This window comes from Aquarana catesbeiana, linkage group LG01 (assembly GCF_042186555.1).
Source record: "Aquarana catesbeiana isolate 2022-GZ linkage group LG01, ASM4218655v1, whole genome shotgun sequence".
In the NCBI taxonomy this organism is placed as follows: Eukaryota; Metazoa; Chordata; class Amphibia; order Anura; family Ranidae; genus Aquarana; species Aquarana catesbeiana.
Window position 1 is genome coordinate 654187224 of NC_133324.1, and position 24106 is coordinate 654211329.

At 41.7% G+C, this 24106-nt stretch overlaps 1 protein-coding gene across 6 annotated transcripts in view; it reads right to left on the reverse strand.

Annotated features, from left to right (window-relative positions):
- Positions 1-24106, reverse strand: part of EMCN (endomucin) — a 206475-nt gene that overhangs the window by 22826 nt on the left and 159543 nt on the right. For 3 of the 6 annotated variants that reach the window (XM_073601557.1, XM_073601535.1, XM_073601525.1), the window contains 4 exons: positions 22849-22917; positions 19232-19300; positions 13995-14084; positions 6786-6810 (listed from right to left, as the gene is read on the reverse strand). In XM_073601557.1, the coding sequence (XP_073457658.1) occupies positions 6786-6810; positions 13995-14084; positions 19232-19300; positions 22849-22917 (253 nt within the window). The remainder of the gene's footprint in view (positions 1-6785; positions 6811-13994; positions 14085-19231; positions 19301-22848; positions 22918-24106) is intronic. The other 3 variants (XM_073601565.1, XM_073601541.1, XM_073601549.1) reach the window with 2 other exon arrangements.

The following is a 24106-nucleotide window of genomic DNA, read 5'->3' on the forward strand; positions in this document are numbered from 1 at the left end:
GAGTACAGACAAATTGGTTGGGAAGGGTGTAGGTGTGGCGCTGTTCCTCTTAGAGAAACTTATATATGTAATGTTAAAGTGCTTAAAGTGACGAAAGTGCTGAAAAAAATATCCAAAAGATCAGTATGAAGACTGCTACTGATCCCCCCTCCCAAATTAGAAATTAAAGTGATATGTGCTTATGTGTTACACCCTCTGCAGAGTGCAACACTTAAAAAGTTTAAAGTGTCTTCAGGGTTAATGGTGACGTGTGCCAATTGCGTATGTGAAAATTGCAGCCCCTATGTGCTCTTAATCCTGCTTTTTGTTCCACCTGTGTTAGTAAAATGTGAGGGGGTTTGACCCCCTGCTAGTTAGTGTAACAAATGCTAGTTACATAGGCTGGTGTTTGCAACATACAGTTGTACTAATCAATAAAATGATAGCTAAAATGTGTTGAAGAAAGAAACTTAATATAAAAAAAGTAAACCAAAAATTATAATATTAATGGAAATAATAGAACAAAAAAAATAAAGTGGCTTGTGCTCTTTAAAAGTGTCCACTGCTTTGCAGAAAATAATGTTTTTTCTTATCCTCTTAACTGAATGAGTGCTACACAGTGGCATATACTGTGGCTGTGCAGTACCCTTGGGGGGGGGGGGTAAGGCTATTTGGTGAGTGCATTCATAATAAGAGCATGGATAAGATCATCAACACCATCATCACCCAATTAAGAGGATAAGAAAGAGCATTATTTTCTGCAAAGCACTGGACACTTTTAAAGAGCACAAATCACTTTGTTTGTTTTTGTTTATCACTGCACTCAAGCATTGTTTATATTTTTAGTTTTATTATTTCCATTAATATTATCATTTTTGGTTTACATTTTTTTTTATATTAAGTTTTTTTCTTCAACACATTTTAGCTGTCATTTTATTGATTAGTACAACTGTATGTTGCAAACTAGCATTTGTTACACTAATTAGCAGGGGTCAAACCCCCTCACATTTTACTAACACAGGTGGAACGGAAAGCAGGGTTAAGAGCACTTAGGGGCTGCAATTTTCACATACGCCATTAGCACATGTCACAATTAACCCTGAAGAAACTTTAAACTGTTTGAGTGTTGCACTCTGCAGAGGGTGTAACACATAAGCACATATCACTTTAATTTTATGCAAAGACTGTCACACACATTTATCTAGGTCTTCATACTGATCTTTTGGATATTTTTTTCAGCACTTTATTCACTTTAAGCACTTTAACATTACATATATAAGTTTCTCTAAGAGGAACAGCGCCACACCTACACCCTTCCCAACGAATAAAGTAATGGGCCTTGATGGTATTCATCTTAGAGGACTTTTTCGTGAGGAGATCTCTACTGTTCAGATATCCTCCACACTTTACACTTCATGCCCACAGGTACAATAATTACTTCCCTCTTTCAACCCCACCACTATAGACAAGGTTGCTAAACTACTTGCTAATGTCCATCTTAATACCTGCCCTCTGGATCCTGTTCCCTCGCAAATGCTACGTTCACCCTCTGGCTCTATTCTACACTCTATAACCGACATTTTCAATCGCTCCCTCTCATCTGGCATCTTCCCCAACTCTCTAAAACATGCACTTGTCAGGCCCATACTTAAAAAGCCCTCACTGGACCCATCCAATCTTAACCTACTCCCCATCTCCTTGCTCCCCTTCTTATCCAAACTCCTTGAACGTCTGGTCTACAACCAACTGAGCAACCACCTTGCGGATAATAGCCTTCTTGTTCCCCTTCAGTCTGGATTTCGTCCTAAACACTCCACAGAAACTGCTCTCCTAAAACTAACAAACGCTCTACTAATGGCCAAAACCAATGGACACTATTCTGTACTCCTACTCCTTGACTTCCCTGCTGCCTTTGATACAGTTGACCACCCCGTCCTCTTCAAAATACTCCATACCTTTGGTCTCCGTGACTGTACTCTTCGCTGGTTCTCTTCCTACTTATCCAACCACACTTTTAGCATTACTTACAACTCTACTTCCTCCTCTCCTCTTCCTTTCTCTGTTGGGGTCCCCCAAGGTTCTGTTCTTGGACCTCTCTTATTTTCAATCTACACCTCCTCCCTGGGTCAGCTGCTAGCCTCTCATGGCTTCCAATACCACCTCTACACTGACGACACCCAAATTTATTTCTCTACCCCTCAGCTCACTCCTTCAGTCTGCTCACGTATCACTAATTTACTATCAGTTATATCAGTCTGGATGTCACACCACTTCCTCAAACTTAATCTATGCAAAACTGAACGTATCATTTTTCCTCCCCCACATGCCTCTTCCCCTGATCTCTCTCAAAATCGATGGCACAACCATAAGCCCATCCCCGCATGCCAAGGCCCTAGGTGTAGTCCTGGACTCTGAACTCTCCTTTAAGCCCCACGCCCAATCACTGTCCAAATCTTGTCGCCTAAACCTCTGCAACATCTCCAAAATATGCTCCTTTCTAACTAATGACAAAAAAGCTCTTAATTAACTCCCTGGTCATCTCTCGCCTCGACTACTGCAACTCCTTCCTCATTGGCTTACCTCTACATAGTCTATCCCCCCTTCAATCCATCATGAATGCTGTTGCCAGACTCATCCACCTTAGCAACCGCTCAGTGTCTGCTACTCCTCTCCGTCAATCCCTCCACTGTTTGAGCCCGAATTTTTGGCTGAATTCGCAGTCCGCACCAGAGCCCCTGCAGAGATGTGTGAATCGGCTCCATGGAGAGGCGGTCACAATCTCCTGCTATGCGAATTGGATGCAGGGAGAATCCGCATCCAATTTGCCTTACGTTTTTAGTGCACTGCACATTACAAGTCTGCTAACATGTCAAAATATACAAATAAGTTTGTCTTGATTGCCTTGGGGTTAATTTACTAAAACTGGAGAGTGCAAATCTGGTGCAGCTGTGCATGGTAGCCAAAGAGCTTCTAACTTGTTTGATAAAGCTTTGACAAAAAAAACAAAAACAAAATTGGAATTTGATTGGTTTCTATGCAGAGCGGCACCAGATTTTGTAATCTACTGTTTTACTAAATCCTGCACACTGTCACTAGTTTGCATGAATTTCCTTAGTCTTCTTGCCAACACCCCCTCCCCCTCCCCTGCTCTCCATGATCAGATTGTTACCTTTTAACTTTTTTTAGCAAGTCACAAGGTGAGAGGCTGCAGGCAACTGTTCTGTACTTGTCTATTATGCTGCCTGTCTGCAGGTAACATAGAAACCATATGATGTTAGGGCTGTAGTGTAGCATTACCTCTAGATCATCGGTTCTCAACCTAGGGGTCGCGACCCCCTGGGGGGTCGATTGCCGATTCTCCAGGGGGTCGCGGATGCTGGCCGAGATGCTGCCTGAGATGCTGGCCGAGACGGACCCGAAGTTACTGCCGGAGTCCGTCCGTCTCGGCCAGCGAGATGTCACTTCCTGCACAGGAGAGACTGCACGGAAGTGACGTTCCGTCGCCGCCATCTTGGTACTCTCGTCCACAGTAATGCTTAGACTTAGAAGTCGGCAAGCGGACATCTTGTTACACCCACCGAAGTCCGCTTGCTGTGGATGAGTGTACCAAGAGGGAGGCAACGACACACCTGAAGAAGAACACCTGTGTCACTGTGACATCTGGTAAGTCAGACACACAGGAGAAGCTGACAAGATAAAATTTTTTTCATTATGTTACTTAACATTTATATATATATAAACGTGTATATATATATATATATATATATATATATATATATATATATAAATGTCCCAGTTGGTTCCTCAAAAGTGTTTATTCCGTGCCAGTGCTAGATACATGTTTGGGTGCTATACACTTTGTGTATCTAGCACTGGCACGGAATAACCACTTTTGAGGAACCAACCGGGACGTTTATATATAAATAAGTGGTGGGGGCGCAAACAAACTGAAAAAATCTGAAAATGAAAACCCCCATTAAAACGCTGCAACTGTGCCTTTAAATGCAGCCACTGTGCCCATCAATTGTCGCCACTGTGCCATCAAACGCAGCCACTGTGCCCTTTAATTGTTGCCACTGTGCCAAACACAGCCACTGTGCCCATCAATTGTCGCCACTGTGCCAGCAAACATCGCCACTGTGCAGCCACTGTGCCCATCAATTGTCGCCACTGTGCCCATCAATTGTCGCCACTGTGCCAGCAAACGCCGCCACTGTGCCATCAAATGCAGCCACTGTACTCATCAATTGTCGCCACTGTGCCAGCAAACACAGCCACTGTGCCCATCAATTGTCGCCACTGTGTCAGCAAACGTCGCCACTGTGCAGCCACTGTGCCCATCAATTGTCGCCACTGTGCCCATCAATTGTCGCTACTGTGCCAGCAAACGTCGCCACTGTGCAGCCACTGTGCCCATCAATTGTCGCCACTGGGCCCATCAATTGTCGCCACTCTGCCAGCAAACGCCGCCACTGTGCCATCAAATGCAGCCACTGTGCTCATCAATTGTCGCCACTGTGCCATTAAACGCAGGAACTGTGCCTTTTAATTGTTGCCACTGTGCCAAACGCAGCCACTGTGCCCATCAATTGTCGCCACTGTGCCAGCAAACGTTGCCGCTGTGCAGCCACTGTGCCCATCAATTGTCGCCACTGTGCCATCAAACACAGCCACTGTGCCCATCAATTGTCACCACTGCCAGCAACACCGCCACTGTGCCATCAAATGCAGCCATTGTGCCCATCAATTGTCACCACTGCCAGCAACACCGCCACTGTGCCATCAAATGCAGCCATTGTGCCCATCAATTGTCACCACTGTGCCAGCAAACGCCGCCACTGTGCCATCAAATGCAGCCACTGTGCTCGTCAATTGTCACCACTGTGCCATCAAACGCAGCCACTGTGCCATCAAACGCAGCCACTGTGCCATCAAATGCAGCCACTGTGCCCTTTAATTGTTGCCACTGTGCCAAACGCAACCACTGTGCCCATAAATTGTCGCCACTGTGCCAGCAAACGTCGCCACCTGTGCCAGCAAACGCAGCCACTGTGCCCTTTAATTGTTGCCACTGTGCCAAACGCAGCCACTGTGCCCATCAATTGTCACCACTGTGCCAGCAAACGTCCCACTGTGCAGCCACTGTGCCCATCAATTGTCAGCACTGTGTCAGCAAACGCCGCCACTGTGCCAGCAAACGCAACCAACGAAAATAATTTTACTGTTAGGGGTCCCCACAACTTGGGAAATTTTATCAAGGGGTCACGGCACTAGAAAGGTTGAGAACCACTGCTCTAGATGATAGGTGTGTGCTTTTAATTACTTGTATGCCTCATAGCAGAAAGGCAGCCCAGTGCAATGTTGCCAACCGTCAGTATTTTTACTGGCAGCCAGTAAAAAACAGGCAATTTTCTCCTGCCAGTAAATGCCAGTAAAAGTAAAAGGTTTCCAGTAAAAAATATGGCTGTGAGGCTCTGCTTGGTCCGGAGCCAGGTGAAACCATCTGAGGGCCTACTACAGTGGGATTGGGCAGCTCTGGCGTGTGTCGTGTGATGTCATTGTGCAACAGAGCCAAGCAGAGCTGCCAGGGCCTCGTGTGCGGGTCTTCAGTATGGGAGCAAGGCAGGCTGGGACTGTCAGTGCTGTTTAGACTGGAGTGGACTGGAGGGATCACTTGGCTTGGAGAGAGACTGTCACTGTGACTCAGGAGGGGACATGTCAGTGAGGTGTCATCATCATCTGTGCTACTGCACACTGCTGTCAGTATCACTGTGAGAATCAATTTTATGTGTGTGTGCCGCCCATTCTAATTTATTGCTCTCCCGAGGTCTGTCCCTGAGCTACCTACTTACTATAATAGAAAATAAAATAAGAAACATGTTTTTTGCCTTATTATCTACCTTAAATCATATTGCTAATTGCATTTTGTATTTGTTTGTAGTCTAAATACTCAAATTTGCACTTAAAACTGTAGTTTTTTAACTTTTGGAATAGCCAGGAAAAATGTGGCTGTGCCAGTAAATTTTGGGTGTTGTGTCAGTAAATTTCAGTCTGGTAGGTTGGCAACACTGGCTTAGTGACAGAGCCCAATGGACGCACTGGACACCTACTGTGAGCTGAAGCGTGCTGCAGTGTGAACCCAGCCTCAGTGATTCAATCCATCAGAATCCACCTATAACTGAAATGCTAGTCTTCAGGGGTTTACCTTCATTTAAAAAGCTGTAAACTAATAATAAAACTAATAACACAGACAGGAACAACTAGACAGACTCCTAATTCTGTGCTTTACAGCATAACATTAATATTTGAAAAAAAGTCTATTTTTGCAGCCTTGAAATGCTATTCAAAGCATGTGCTGTAGAAAAGGCAATATTTGATTGAAGATTGTAATTATTACTTCATTATTATTACAGTGCGGGTGTATAATTTTTACTGTTGATACTTGCTTTATTTCTTTCTCCTGTAATATCAATACACAATTACTTCAATTATTAATATTGTCATCATCACAAATTGTATAATGAGAACAGAATGAAGCCATTACAGCAATAACACTGCAATTAATGCTATTATTTACTGTGTTTTTTTACACTTTATATTTCCCACATTTCAAAAATAAAACATGATAAATTTAATTTAAAAACTTTAGTGGGTTGGAAGTTGTGCTAGGATTGTAAAGGCAACTGACATTTCTGAAAGTTCCTTCAATGCATTCATAGAACAAAACATACTGTTCACAAAGACGTTCACTTCTGGTCTTTAGATAATGATACCTTTTAATGAAGAAATGGCAGAAGATTACTTACGCTTTTTCTTCAGCGTTCTCTTGAGCTAGAAGAGAATCGATTGAATGAAATTACTTCAAATACTACTATTCATTTGAATACATGTGGAATCAAAGGTAATATACAAGCAAAATCTGTCTATGCACATGCAGCACGACCTTCATATTAACCACTTCAGCCCCGGAAGGATTTACCCCCTTCCTGACCAGAGCACTTTTTACAATTTGGCACTGCGTCGCTTTAACTGCTAATTGCGCGGTCATGCAATGCTGTAACCAAACGAAATTTGCGTCCTTTTCTTCCCACAAATAGAGCTTTCTTTTGATGGTATTTGATCACCTCTGCCGTTTTTATTTTTTGCGCTATACACGGAAAAAGACCGAAAATTTTGAAAAAAAATGATATTTTCTACTTTTTGTTCTAAAAAAAATCCAATAAACTCAATTTTAGTCATACATTTAGGCCAAAATGTATTTGGCCACATGTCTTTGGTAAAAAAAATGTCAATAAGTGTATATTTATTGGTTTGCGCAAAAGTTATAGCGCCTACAAACTAGGGTACATTTTCTGGAATTTACACAGTCTTTAATTTATGACTGCCTATGTCATTTCTTGAGGTGCTAAAATGACAGGGCAGTACAAAACCCCCACAAATGACCCCATTTTGGAAAGTAGACACCCCAAGGAAATTGCTGAGAGGCATGTTGAGCCCATTGAATATTCATTTTTTTTGTCCCAAGTGATTGAATAATGAAAAAAAAAAAAAAAAAAAAAAAAAAATTACAAAAAGTTGTCACTAAATGATATATTGCTCACACAGGCCATGGGCATATGTGGAATTGCACCCCAAAATACATTTAGCTGCTTCTCCTGAGTATGGGGATACCACATGTGTGGGACTTTTTGGGAGCCTAGCCGCATACGGGGCCCCGAAAACCAATCACTGCCTTCAGGATTTCTAAGGGCGTACATTTTTGATTTTACTCCTCACTACCTATCACAGTTTTGAAGGCCATAAAATGCCCAGATGGCACAAACCCCCCCCAAATGACCCCATTTTGGAAAGTAGACACTCCAAGCTATTTGCTGAGAGGCATGTTGAGTCCATGGAATATTTTATATTTTGACACAAGTTGCGGGAAAGTGACAATTTATTTATTTATTTATTTTTTTTTGCACAAAGTTGTCACTAAATGATATATTGCTCACACAGGTCATGGGCATATGTGGAATTGCACCCCAAAATACATTCTGCTGCTTCTCTTGAGTACGGGGATACCACATGTGTGGGACTTTTTAGGAGCCTAGCCGCGTACGGGACCCCGAAAACCAATCACCGCCTTCAGGATTTCTAAGGGTGTACATTTTTGATTTCACTCTTCACTGCCTATCACAGTTTCGGAGGCCATGGAATGCCCAGGTGGCACAAACCCCCCCCAAATGACCCCATTTTGGAAAGTAGACACCCCAAGCTATTTGCTGAGAGGCATGGTGAGTATTTTGCAGCTCTCATTTGTTTTTGAAAATGAAGAAAGACAAAAAAAAAAATGTTTTTTTTCTTTTTTTAATTTTCAAAACTTTGTGACAAAAAGTGAGGTCTGCAAAATACTCACTATACCTCTCAGCAAATAGCTTGGGGTGTCTACTTTCCAAAATGGGGTCATTTGGGGGGGGTTTGTGCCACCTGGGCATTCCATGGCCTCCGAGACTGTGATAGGCAGTGAAGAGTGAAATCAAAAATTTACGCCCTTAGAAAGCCTGAAGGCGGTGCTTGGTTTTCGGGGTCCCATACGTGGCTAGGCTCCCAAAAAGTCTCACACATGTGGTATCCCCGTACTCAGGAGAAGCAACAGAATGTATTTTGGGGTGTAATTTCACATATTCCCATTGCATGTTTGAGCAATATATCATTTAGTGACAACTTTGTGCAAAAAAAAAAAAAAAAAATAATAATTTGTCTCTTTCCCGCAACTTGTGTCACAATATAAAATATTCCATGGACTCGACATGCCTCTCAGCAAATAGCTTGGGGTGTCTACTTTCCAAAATGGGGTCATTTGGGGGGGGGTTTGAACTGTCCTGGCATTTTATGCACAACATTTAGAAGCTTATGTCACACATCATCCACTCTTCTAACCACTTGAAGACAAAGCCCTTTCTGACACTTTTTGATTACATGAAAAAATTATTTTTTTTTGCAAGAAAATTACTTTGAACCCCCACACATTATATATTTTTTTAAAGCAAATGCCCTACAGATTAAAATGGTGGGTGTTTAATTTTTTTTTTTCACACAGTATTTGCGCAGCGATTTTTCAAACGCATTTTTTGGGGAAAAAACACACTTTTTTACATTTTAATGCACTAAAACACACTATATTGCCCAAATGTTTGATGAAATAAAAAAGATGATCTTAGGCCGAGTACATGGATACCAAACATGACATGCTTTACAATTGCGCACAAACGTGCAGTGACAACAAAATAAATACATTTTTAAAAGCCTTTACAGGTTACCACTTTAGATTTACAGAGGAGGTCTACTGCTAAAATTACTGCCCTCGATCTGACCGTCGCGGTGATACCTCACATGCATGGTGCAATTGCTGTTTACATTTGATGCCAGACCGACGCTTGCGTTCGCCTTAGCGCGAGAGCAGGGGGGACAGGGGTGCTTTTTTTTTTTTTTTTTTTTCTTTATTATTTTTTTGCTTTTTTATCTTATTTTAAAACTGTTCCTTTCATTTTTTTTTTTTTTAATCATTTTTATTGTTATCTCAGGGAATGTAAATATCCCCTATGATAGCAATAGGTAGTGACAGGTACTCTTTTTTGAAAAAATTGGGGTCTATTAGACCCTAGATTTCTCCTCTGCCCTCAAAGCATCTGACCACACCAAGATAGGTATGATAAAATGCTTTCCCAATTTCCCAATGGCGCTATTTACATCCGGCGAAAATGCTCGTAGCTTCCGGTTTCTTAGGCCATAGAGATGTTTGGAGCCACTCTGGTCTCTGATCAGCTCTATGGTCAGCTGGCTGAATCACCGGCTGCATTCTCAGGTTCCCTGTTGAGACAGGAGAGCCAGAGAAAAACACGGAAGACGGTGGGGGGGGGGGCATTCTCTCCCACTGCTTGTAAAAGCAGTCTAGAGGCTAATTAGCCGCTAGGATTGCTTCTACATGAAAGCCGACCGCTGGCTGAAAAGAATGATACCAAGATGATACCTAAACCTGCAAGCATCATTCTGGTATAACCACTCAAAGTCGTGAATGCTGTACCTGAAGACAAAAAAATGGTTAACAATAAAGCACAGTAAACGGTAAAGTATAAATAATTACATACCTGAAAAACAAACATGATAAAACATAATAACAATAAAACATTGCAGAATAGAATACAGTAAAAAAGAGCAGAACAATAGAGAGAGAATAAAGAGAGAGAGAACAATAAAACGACAACTATTATTTTTTATTTTATATTTTTGTTTGTGTTTTTTTTTTTTTTTTTTTTTTACACTTTTTTTGTAACTGTAACTTTTATAACTGTAACCGGTTCCAGGTTCGGGTCTCTCAAAATGCGATGGCATCTTGGGAGACCCTGTGAAAGTGTGCCTAGTCTGTGGAATGCTGTACCCTACGCTAATACTCAGCTAGTGAATGGTAGCGTTCAAAACATTCACCAATGCAAAGACCAGGATTGTCAGGACAGGAGGGACAATAATAGCGGGTGTCACGCCTATATCCGCGCTTGCTGCAGACACAACATCTTTTTTGGGGGGGTTCGTTGGGTAGGGGTACTCGGGAGGACATAAAAATGCCTCTCATGCAGCCGACTGCATTTGGTTGGGGATGTGAATGGGGGAAGTACGGGCGCTGCAGAAGTGGTGGGTTCCCAATTAGGATTGGCGAATGCACCAGGAAGGGCACTATGGGCACGACGGGCCTGTGTTTGTCTTTTTGGTGGCAGCGGGACACTACTTGTGCTTGCCACCTCACCAGCTTGAACTGCACTTATGGGACTCGCCACGTCACCAAGTGTTACTGCAGTGCTGGTTTGACTACGACCGGGGTGTACTAGGCCGCTGGCGCTTGCCAGTTCACCAAAACGCTACCAAAAAAACTGTTAACGATCGCAGGGATCAGGCCTGACTCTGCGAACGCTGCAGTTATGCATTTAGTGTTTTGTAGGTGACAGTGATCGATCGATACTGCACTTGGGTGGGCTGGGCTGGGCCGGGCGGAGGGGCAAAACGCAGGTGCTAGCAGGTATCTGGGCTGATCCCGCTAACACTGCGTTTTTGGGAACCCTAAACTGCTGGGGACGCCAGTATAGATCTGATCGGATCAGATATTGATCAGTTCAGATACTATACCACTAAGGGAGGTGTACAGTGCGTGCGTGGGTGTTAGCGCTACTGGCACTAACCTGACGCTGCCTGGGGCTGGTGCTTGCCAGTTCACCAAAACGCTACAAAAAAAACTGTTAGCGATCGCAGGGATCAGGCCTGACTCTGCGAACGCTGCAGTTATGCGTTTAGTGTTTTGTAAGTGACAGTGATCGATCGATACTGCACTTGGGTGGGCTGGGCTGGGCCGGGCGGAGGGGTAAAACGCAGTTGCTAGCAGGTATCTGGGTTGATCCCGCTAACACTGCGTTTTTGGGAACCCTAAACTGCTGGGGACGCTAGTATAGATCTGATCGGATCAGATATTGATGCGTTCAGATACTATACCACTAAGGGAGGTGTACGGTGCGTGCGTGGGTGTTAGCGGTACTGGCACTAACCTGACGCTGCCTGGGGCTGGTGCTTGCCATTTCACCAAAATGCTACCAAAAAAACTGTTAGCGATCGCAGGGATCAGGCCTGACTCTGCGAACGCTGCAGTTATGCGTTTAGTGTTTTGTAAGTGACAGTGATCGATCGATACTGCACTTGGGTGGGCTGGGCCGAGCTGGGCGGAGGGGCAAAACGCAGGTGCTAGCAGGTATCTGGGCTGATCCCGCTAACACTGTGTTTTTGGGAACCCTAAACTGCTGGGGACGCTAGTATAGATCTGATCGGATCAGATATTGATCTGTACAGATACTATACCACTAAGGGAGGCGTATGCTGCGTGCGTGGGTGTTAGCGGTACTGGCGCTTATCTGACGCTGCCTGGGGCGACGCATATCACCGCCGGGCGATCAGGGGGCTAAATCTTTATTCGGTAATAAACGGCGGGTGCCCTGACATTATAAAAAATAAACAAACTAACCAGCGTCACCCGTAACGGTTATACAGTGATCAGTGGTGAAAGGGTTAACTAGGGGGCAATCAAGGGGTTAAAACATTTATTAGATAGTATATGGGGGTCCCTGTCGCTATAAAACTCTGACGGCGAACCTAAATATTTACGTCCCTAACTAGCATCACCAGCGACACTAATACAGCGATCAGAAAAATGATCGCTTAGCGACACTGGTGACAGGGGGTGATCAAGGGGTTAAAACTTTATTAGGGGGGGTTAGGGGGGTACCCTAGACCTACAGGGGGCCTAACACTCACTGCCCTGACACTGTAACTGTCACAAACTGACACCAATACAGTAATCAGAAAAAAAAAAAAAAAAAAAAAAAAAAAAACCTGCTTGGTGTCAGTTTGTGACAGGGGGGGGGGGTGATTGGGGGGGGATCGGGGGGCGATCGGGGGGGGGATCGGGGTGTTTAGTGTGCCTGGCATGTTCTACTGTGTGTGTAGTGTGTTGGTGCACTTACATTGCAGTCTTCTCTCCTCGGCCCGGAACGGAAAATACCGAGCCGAGGAGAGATGACATCATTTCCTCTGCCTCTGTGTACAATACAGAGGCAGGGAAATGATCCCATTGGCTGAGAGCGATCGCGAGGGGGGGGCCACGAATGGATGGCCTCCCCCTCACCTCCGATCGCCGGGGGAGATTTGCCGACCGTCGCAGGCACCGGGGGGGGGTCCGATCGGACCCCCCACCCGCGGGCAGGCAAGGACGTACATACACGTCCTTTTGCCTGCCCGTGCCGCTCTGTCGACGTATATAGTCGTGCGGCGGTCGGCAAGTGGTTAAAGTTGAACTCTGGGATAAGCAACTATTTCCTAAAACAGCCTTTTTCAACATTTTCGACACAGAAGAGCCCTTAAAATATATTTTCGGTCTCAAGGAACCCCTGCTAAAAATGGCTATAACTCATAAGTCATGATACAGTAGTGTGATGATCAATGGGAAGAATGCTCCTTTCACTTGTGGTCATTGGGAAATGTTCAGAAAGGCAAAAATTGCTCATTGCTTAAGAAAGCCCTTGCAACCTCTGGAGGAACCTCTGGAGGAACCCTGGTTGAGAAACCTTGGTCTAAATACAAGAGTCATGCATATTCTTACTTGAACCTATGTATCTATCTATGCAGTAATACTGTGTGAATTTTTCCTCAGGAACTTCCTGTACTAAAGACCAGTCACTACTGCTCTTTCCCCTTGTACAGGATGACTGGTCTTGTATTCGCCCCCCCCCCCCCCCCCCGCATAGTTCTCTGCAGGCAGCCTTTAGTGGGAGGATCTGCTAGGTCCCTCCCCACAGATCCATACTCTGTAATGATCCCCATTTCTGGCTGTGGCCATCTTGAGTATGGGAAGATGCTTCAGGTAACATTTACTTCCTGGAAACCACCTGCCCTTAGTTCAGGCTGAAGAAATGTTAAAAAAAAGTTTAAAACAAGCAAATATGATATACTTTCCTATCCATTTACTATTGCTAGCAGCATATAAGCATTAAAAATAGTCAATGTTGATTGAAAGAATGAAGTTTTTCTTTAAAGTGTATATATAGCTCACACCTTTTTTTCACATTTTACATAGCGTAGGGAAGGGTTGAATACCCTGCTAGGAATTTTTTTTTGTGAAACTACTAGCTCTACTACTACTAGCTCTCCCAGAATATGTGTCCCCATGAGAAGATCTCCCCTCATTGCTTGCTCTGAGGACAACTCTAAAATGCTGGATTTCCCTTCTTTCTGTTTCAGTAACAATGGTTACCAGTAAAACTAGACTGAATCTCCAAAATAGGGACTCAGACAGCAATAAACTAAAAAAAACGAGAGCTACACCTTAAATAAAAGCACTATTAATAAGTATAAGTGCTCACTATAACAACCAGTTAACTTTAATTAAAAACATCCAGTCATGTGCCAGAACACTAAAATTCTTCTAAGATTTTTCTTACCTGGGGGCTTTTTCTGACATATTTTGTAGATAATTACTAAGACAATAACGGAGATAACAGCTGCAACACACCCTGCTCCAATTTTAATTCCTGCAAAAAAAAAAAAAAGTGTAATTAATAATACAGATCTTACCATGTTTTCAGTTTCACATAAAAAAATCAATTGGGTCAATGAGACTTCTTCATTGTTATTACAAGCAATCTAATACCTAATACGTGTTTAATGTACATGTGTTGACACTTACAGTATTATAATAAAGCTAATACAATAATGTGTTTAAAACAATATAAGTACAATTACCATCCCAACTAAGCAAACAATTGATATTAAAAAATGATTAAAGCAGTTTATTAACTGATGCTAGGAGCAGTAAACAGCCTGTCAAATATGGATTAAAACCAGGCCAAGTAGCAACCAAGGTCTTCATATTTGGCTCTGAACTGAAAGAATTCCATGCATGGCTAATAAGGTCAGTATTTGGTACCTCCAAAAAGGGGTTCAGAAGCCAGAAGGGACACTGTTCATAAAGCAGTAGTGATAGGATGGTCACTGAAGCTTAGCCCAAGTCATAATAGACATTCTATTACTTATTGTACCCTTTGGAACTGATCAACTGGGGATGAGGTGAGTGAAATCACTCCAGTGGTGGCACATGCAGACAGCTCAGATATTATTATTATTAATATTAATATTATACAGGATTTATATAGCACCAACAGTTTACGCAGCACTTTACAACATAAAAGGGAGAAAGTACAGTTACAATACAGTAAAGTACAAGAGAGTTAAGAGGGCCCTGTCCATAGGAGCTTACAATCTAAGTAGCAGCCTGGAAGCAGCAAGGCAGTGTACTTCCAACACAAGGTCCACTGGAAAGCCAAGCATACCTATTCGCTTTTCTGCCAGCCTTGTGTGAAGAAGTGACCCTGTGGTGACAGGGCTGCTTCGAGTTCCATAACCTCCAATTTGTCTTTTCGGAGAAGGACATTTTAAACCTTTCAGTTTTGAATGTTGCAAGCAGGATTTGATCTACAAACGCATTCATATATGTTCAACTATGGTGTTTTTTATGGAGCAATTCCCCTAGGTTATATTACTATATTTGCATTAATATTTTTTTTGATACTAAATTGCATCCTGCTGGATGACTTTGGTCCCTGACTGGTGTGCCCCCATAGTGGTCCTTGTTTAATCTCCCTAGAGTGGCGCAGCAAACGTGTCATCTCCCCCTGGTGACAGTATGGATATTATCGCCCGTTTTTAATTTTGTCAGCTGCTGTAGAAATATTTCATTCCAAACAACATGTGATTGCAATAAACAATAATAAATTAACAATTCTGAGACTTATGAGACATGATAATAGTGTGCGTATACGTTTGTTTTATCCGTAGAAGTGACTCTGTTCTGCTATACACCCCTGAAGAAAGAATGTACTCCTGAAACACGTCGGATGATTCTGTCTATGCTCAGTCACGGTATATACAATAAAACTTTGGATTGTGAGCATAATTCGTTCTGGAAACATGCTTGTAATCCAAAGCTATCATATATAAAAGCAAATTTCCCCATAAGAAATAATGGAAACTCATATGATTTGTCCCACAACTATTTTTTCATAAGTACTTCAGTCAATAGTCCATATAAAAAGATTATAGCAATGTGACCAGGTTGTGTAACCATAAATTGTCCATCCACAAATGGAAGCCTCCACAAGGGGATTAAAAGCAAAATCCAGCAGGAGCTACAGAATATAAAAGAGAAGAGAGGCTCCTCTAAGTGTAGCAATATGGTTACATTTAATGAAGGTACAACATTTAGCAACTCACATGGTTGATGATTAAAAGAGGCACATCTCACTCCCATTCACATGGGCAGAAAAATCAATCCCATATCTTGGAATTCATTTAACAGCATCTCATTCTGACTTATTCTCAACCAATTATCCTCCTGTATTAAGACAGATCACAAATCTAATAAAACAATGGTCGCAACTTCCTTTATCCTGGATAGGGAAGATTAATGCAATCAAAATGACTATTCTACCCAAATTGCTTTATCTATTCAGAGTCCTCCCTATTCCAATTCCTTCCTATTTTTTGAGAATAGTACAAAAAAGAGCAACTTCGTTTATATGGGGCTCTTCTAAACCACGTATACCTATACACACACTACATCTTCCCAAAAATAAAGGAGGCCTGGGATACCCTAATTTTACTAACTACTACAGAGCAGCACATTTGGCCAGTCTGTCCAAATACCATGCAAAACAGGAAATGCCATTATGGGTATTTATAGAGGCTTCAGAAAATGACCCTCTATTAATATCAAATTTATTATGGCTTGATCCTAAAGACCGCTTTAAAATTCATAATCCCATAACTAAACACTTCTTATCTCTCTGGGATAAACTAAAAACCAAATATCAGTTACAATCTCCACACAATCCTCTCCTTTTTTTTATCAGAAATCCGGCCTTTTATCCAGCATGGATCTACCCAAATTCTTTTAAAGCTTGGACAACATCAGGCATTCAGACACTAAATGACTTCATAGCATCTAAATCATTCCTTTCATTCCCATCGCTTAGAGAAAAATATGATCTACCAAACTCTGAGATATTTAGATATCTCCAAATCAAAAATTTCTATACACCATTCCTAAAGGGGGATACACCATTATCCCAATTATCCATTTTTGAATCAATCTGTACAAAAGATCCATTTGCTAAAGGTACAATTTCATCACTTTATAATCAATTATATGGAGTAGCAAATCTTAATAGACCCTCTTACGTTCAGAGGTGGGAGGAGGACCTGGGACGAACTTTAGAAGACACAGACTGGTCTAACATATGGCTCACATCTAAGTCATCTTCACCCAACATCTTAGCACTGGAGACAAATTATAAAGTCCTAACTCGCTGGTACCTTGTACCCGCTAGAGTGGCAAAATATTCACCTAATACCTCAGCTCTTTGTTTTCGAGGATGCCCAGAAATAGGCACATATTTACACATATGGTGGACGTGCCCAGTAATCCAAACCTTCTGGAAGGAAGTCTTCGTGATTGCATCTAAAATATTTAAAAAAATAATACAACCAGATCCATATTTAACTTTACTTAATCTAAAACCGGAATGGTTAACACTCTCTCAATTCAAACTTATGATCCAACTAATAACGGCTGCAAAACAAACAGTGGCCAAGGCATGGAAATCTCCTACATTGGTACTAGCAGAAACAATTCACAGAATGAATAATACAATGTCCCATGCTAAGATGGTAGCCATCGATCAAAATCAAATTCCAAAATTTGAAAAACTTTGGCATCCTTGGATAAAACAACAGTTCCTGTCAAACTTCAATGACTCTGTCCTGTTGCCATGGTAACAGATTAAATGACTTACAGAGACACCCATTCTAAGGCTTCAAAGAGAACTAAAAAGAATAATAAACTGACGAGCGGGACAACCTTGTGGACCATACCTCTACCTTTCAACCCTTTTTCTTCTTTCTCTTTCCTTTTCTCCACCTTATGATTAAAGCTCATTATCAGAATTTATTTAACCTATATACACTCTACTTGTAAACAATATGTATAGTAGGTATAAATCATTTAAATACCTACAAAAGTAACTAAGGAAATGATATATATCTTTAATTTAGGTTTACGTGAACCCAATGTTTAATATTTGAAATTTCATGATATTTACCTATATAAACCCTACTGTAAAACAATGAGCTTACTTTATAGATCCTTGTAAACTTACTTTATGTATCTTTATAACATTGTATACTCAATAAACTTCTTTTGACAAGGAAAAGAGGCACATCTAAGTATGCAGCATCTGGTGTAAAGCTGTCCACATAGACCATGCTCTACACCGCTGGCTCTCGCTGCTGTCAGTCTGCAATCTACCCTGCAGTAGAGCGATCTGAAAGTGAGGCTTGAAGCGCTTGTGGAGCGCAGTGTGGAAGGGATGACGTAGAAGGCGGTGCGGAGGATGGTCTATGTGGACAGCTTTACCCCAGATGCTACATACTTATATGTGCCTCTTTTAATCATCAACCATGTGAGTTGCTAAATGTTGTACCTTCATTAAATGTAACCAAATTGCTACCACTTAGAGGCGCCTCTCTTCTCTCTTATACTCAGTTGTGACGTGACACTACTTGTATATCAAGACATCGCTCGTTTATCAAGTCAAAATTTATTAAAAAAAATGTGCTTGTCTTGCAAAACCCTCTAAGACCAAGTTACTCTCAATCCAAGGTTTTACTGTATACCGCGGGGCTAACAGGATATGTAAAGCATTGTTCACATGCATATTTTCTGCTTTGTTGTAAATCTTTTTAATGACTTTTTTTTTACATTGTTTAATAAAATTTATACTTGAAATTTTATACTTTCATTACAAAATGTAAATCATTATTCATGGATTGACTCACAACTTTAGGCTTTTAAAGTCCCTTTAGGCTGGGTTCACATTAGTGCAAATTAGATGTGGGTTACATAGCGCCTGTTATTTTGGTTAACCCTGGTGCAGAGTAGATAGGCTGACCCTGAATTACAGTGCCACACCACAGTTTGTGCTGGTGAGAAGCTGTGTTCCAGGCTGGTTTTACAATGGTTGGAGAATCTTCCCAGTACTCGCATCTTGTCTTCAGGTGTCCAACACCAAAATGGATGCTGCATTGTGATCATCCTCAGAGGCTCCTGCAACTGAACTTTGCTGTAACATTCATCTGGAGGTATCTCTATTAATAAATACTGTTTATATACCTGGGTATATGTGCACAATTCTACCGGGACTCTTGTTGGGCCCTTTGCTGGTAATACCTGTTTGTACATTGGATGTATGTACTGTTATTGATTTTTTCTTATATATAGCTTGTATTATTTCCATACTGGTGTGCATCTATATGCTTATGGTAAATGTTTTATGCTGGTTGCAGTGGTTCATCTGCTCCCAATTACTTTGAATAGATTGCTTGTTAATTTCCCAGGAAATGAATCCCCTCTGTTTACAGAGGTCTTGTCGTGGGTGGAGGCACTGCCAACTTTATTATCAAACCCATTCTTCCACTTAGCGAAGGTTCTGGTTCTTCTATTTACCTTCAAGTTTAGCGCATTATCTTGTTTGGGGAGTGACATTTGTCATAACCCCCCCAAAAGAGGGCCCAAACTCTGTTATAAATGTACAAATGATTTCTCTAATTCTCTATGTTTGCTTACCTTTGTTACTTGTGGCAGACATTTTTTCTGTATCACCACTTGAATTGCTACTGTTATGGTCTTTGGAGTCTTAGAGTATAAAAAAGACAGGCATTTAATTCAGGTAACCACAATGTTTCAGTACACACCTGAAGGAAATAAACTGGTTAATGTCAGGTCAAAGGATGGACATTAGGAGGTTAATGTGCAGAATAAGGGAACTGAAGGTTTAATAAACAGGTCACACTGAATCAACAGAGAGATTAAATGTACAGAAGAAAGGGAGTGGAGTAAAAGGTTTAAAAAAGATTCCACAATCAATTAAAATACCTTAACCATGAATCTGCTTCTAATGATCCCTTCATTAATTGATAAATTGAACTTCCTCCTTTCCTCTGTTATTACAGGAAGGGGATGGCCCTCAGAAGTACAAAACAGTGTGTACATTTGCGATCACTGTGGTCATCACAGTGATCACAAGGTACAGAGCCACTCAGATTTGCTCTATACATTGTGTCTGTAATCTGAGCCTTCTAATGACAGTACTTTTTTCTACCACTAGGTGTCCTTAGTCTCCCAGATTGAATGAAGATTAGCATCATTTAACCCACTTCTTCTGAGTCCAGGTTGACACAGATCCTCCCCCAGCCGTGATTAGACCGTGAAGGAGAAGCAGAAGAGTGATGGAGAAGCAGGACAGTGATGGGCTCATCTGTCATTCTTTCACACTTTCTTCTCCTATCAGCATGCTCCATGTAAGCACACAGACTGGTTCCTTGTGCTGCTTTTTCTTCTCTCACTGAATTCTGCTGTACTGGGACTGTACACGACTGATACCAAGTCAAATTCAGGTGCCTTTACTACTTGCATTCAAAGGGGTTGTAAAGATTTTTTTTTTTTTTTTTAAATAACAAACATGTCATACTTACCTCCTCTGTGCAAGGGTTTTGCACAGAGGGTCCCCGATCCTCCTCCTCTTACACTGTAAGTAAATGGTGTATATAACTGGTATGTACTACAGCAGTTCAGGATTTGGCATAAACATCATGAAAGCATGGATCCATCCTGCCTTGTATCAACAATTCAGGCTGGTGGTGAAATGGTGTGGGGGATATTTTCTTGGCACACTTTGAGCCCCCAAATACCAATTGAGCATCATTTAAATGCCACAGCCTACCTGAGTATTATTGTCGACCATGTCCATCCCTTTATGACTACTGATGGCTACTTCCAGCAGGATAATGCACCATGTCACAAAGCTCAAATTATCTCAAACTGGTTCCTTGAACATGACATGACAGTGAGTTCACTGTACTCCAATGGCCTCCACAGTCATCAGATCTCAATCCAATAGCACCTTTGGGATTTGGTGAAATGGGAGAATCGCATCATGGACGTGCAGCTGATAAATCTGCAGCAACTGCGTGATGCTATCATGTCAATATGAACCGAAATCTATGAGGAATGTTTCCAACACCTTGTTGAAACTATGCCTTGAAGAATGAAGGCAGTTCTGAAGGGAAAAGGGGGGTCCAACCCGGTACTAGCAAGGTGTACCTAATAAGGTTTCCAGTGAGTGTATATCCATATACACAAAGGGTTTGGTCAGGGGTAGCCTTGGATCTAATGAATTTCTAAGTTCCTGATGATATTGAGAACTGTAGGTTTAGTAGGATCAAAATAGCAGTTCAAAGGTTGCTAAACTAATGTTTCCACAACCCACTGAGAGACCTTGAAAGCCAACATGTTTCAGGGAAAGGAAAACTAAAACCTCATTCTTCAGGGCTTGGACATGCAGAAGAGTGTCTGACTAAGCAGAGGAAAAGGTATCTGCTCTAGCAAGCTTTCAATGTGTGTCTTAATTTATATTAGTGAAGTCTAGGTGCACTGGATGGTTGCCCTCCAGACTGCACTAACACAAACACAGACACGTACTGAAAATGTAGTACACAATGTGATCTTTTAAAATAATTCCAAAGTAGAACATTTCATGAAGTTATGGTGTATATTTATTTTGCAAAAAAAATTTAGAACTGTACTCTACGTCAGTGACGGCCCATCAATGGGGGGTCCCCAGGTGCCGCCCTCCCAAAGCTGGACATGAAAAATAAAAGTGGTCCTTTAAGAGCATCCGGTCACCGGACACCAAGCTGTCCACTAGAAGCTTGACTGCTGCAATCAGGTGATTGCAGCAGAAAAGCTTCATTGGGCGGTGTTTTTAGTGTAAATCGGGTGCAGGCAATCCACCCTGAACACTCCCAGTCCCACTCTACAACCATTCATTCATTATTCCATTCCACCCTGTTGCACCTGATTAGCGGGTCCGGTGGACGGTAGGCGGGGCTTATCATGGAACCGTCACTTCCGGTTTTACACCACTTGGAGAGCACGGCCTGACGGAACGGATGGGTAAGCTAATAATCTTAGCTAAGCATCACCGATCTGTCCATCTCAGTGCCGCCCGCGGGCCTCAGATGATCTCTAGACATGGATTATGTAGATTGATTCTACATAATGTAGATTGATTCCCAGCCAGACAGAAATTTTATTGCTCTCGGAGAGAAATTTTTTTTTTTAAATGTACATACTGCAGTGGATATTCATGTTGGAAACTGGGTTTTTGGGTTGAATCAGACCAGAACAATAAGGACTTCTCTTATCCTAGCTGAGCTTTAGCTCTGCCACCAGTGTACATTATAATGTATCATTATTCTGCCAAGTAGGTGAAAACATATTGAGTATGTTATATAAAACAACCTTTGCTACTCCCATTCTTGGTAACTAACATCGTACAGACATTTCATTTTGCAGAGTTTAAGAAGCCCTTAAAGTTTAGTTACAATTAAAAAAAAAAATCAGTGGTCATCTTGCTGTATGTTAGTATATGAACCTGTCTATTGAAATAGAGTTTATATACAGTGCCTGTTATTTTGGTTAACCCTGGTGCAGAGTAGATAGGCTGACCCTGAATTACAGTGCCACACCACAGTTTGTGCTGGTGAGAAGCTGTGTTCCAGGCTGGTTTTACAATGGTTGGAGAATCTTCCCAGTACTCGCATCTTGTCTTCAGGTGTCCAACACCAAAATGGATGCTGCATTGTGATCATCCTCAGAGGCTCCTGCAACTGAACTTTGCTGTAACATTCATCTGGAGGTATCTCTATTAATAAATACTGTTTATATACCTGGGTATATGTGCACAATTCTACCAGGACTCTTGTTGGGCCCTTTGCTGGTAATACCTGTTTGTACATTGGATGTATGTACTGTTATTGATTTTTTCTTATATATAGCTTGTATTATTTCCATACTGGTGTGCATCTATATGCTTATGGTAAATGTTTTATGCTGGTTGCAGTGGTTCATCTGCTCCCAATTACTTTGAATAGATTGCTTGTTAATTTCCCAGGAAATGAATCCCCTCTGTTTACAGAGGTCTTGTCGTGGGTGGAGGCACTGCCAACTTTATTATCAAACCCATTCTTCCACTTAGCGAAGGTTCTGGTTCTTCTATTTACCTTCAAGTTTAGCGCATTATCTTGTTTGGGGAGTGACATTTGTCATAACCCCCCCAAAAGAGGGCCCAAACTCTGTTATAAATGTACAAATGATTTCTCTAATTCTCTATGTTTGCTTACCTTTGTTACTTGTGGCAGACATTTTTTCTGTATCACCACTTGAATTGCTACTGTTATGGTCTTTGGAGTCTTAGAGTATAAAAAAAGACAGGCATTTAATTCAGGTAACCACAATGTTTCAGTACACACCTGAAGGAAATAAACTGGTTAATGTCAGGTCAAAGGATGGACATTAGGAAGTTAATGTGCAGAATAAGGGAACTGAAGGTTTAATAAACAGGTCACACTGAATCAACAGAGAGATTAAATGTACAGAAGAAAGGGAGTGGAGTAAAAGGTTTAAAAAAGATTCCACAATCAATTAAAATACCTTAACCATGAATCTGCTTCTAATGATCCCTTCATTAATTGATAAATTGAACTTCCTCCTTTCCTCTGTTATTACAGGAAGGGGATGGCCCTCAGAAGTACAAAACAGTGTGTACATTTGCGATCACTGTGGTCATCACAGTGATCACAAGGTACAGAGCCACTCAGATTGGCTCTATACATTGTGTCTGTAATCTGAGCCTTCTAATGACAGTACTTTTTTCTACCACTAGGTGTCCTTAGTCTCCCAGATTGAATGAAGATTAGCATCATTTAACCCACTTCTTCTGAGTCCAGGTTGACACAGATCCTCCCCCAGCCGTGATTAGACCGTGAAGGAGAAGCAGAAGAGTGATGGAGAAGCAGGACAGTGATGGGCTCATCTGTCATTCTTTCACACTTTCTTCTCCTATCAGCATGCTCCATGTAAGCACACAGACTGGCTCCTTGTGCTGCTTTTTCTTCTCTCACTGAATTCTGCTGTACTGGGACTGTACACGACTGATACCAAGTCAAATTCAGGTGCCTTTACTACTTGCATTCAAAGGGGTTGTAAAGATTTTTTTTTTTTTTTTTTAAATAACAAACATGCCATACTTACCTCCTCTGTGCAAGGGTTTTGCACAGAGGGTCCCCGATCCTCCTCCTCTTACACTGTAAGTAAATGGTGTATATAACTGGTATGTACTACAGCAGTTCAGGATTTGGCATAAACATCATGAAAGCATGGATCCATCCTGCCTTGTATCAACAATTCAGGCTGGTGGTGAAATGGTGTGGGGGATATTTTCTTGGCACACTTTGAGCCCCCAAATACCAATTGAGCATCATTTAAATGCCACAGCCTACCTGAGTATTATTGTCGACCATGTCCATCCCTTTATGACTACTGATGGCTACTTCCAGCAGGATAATGCACCATGTCACAAAGCTCAAATTATCTCAAACT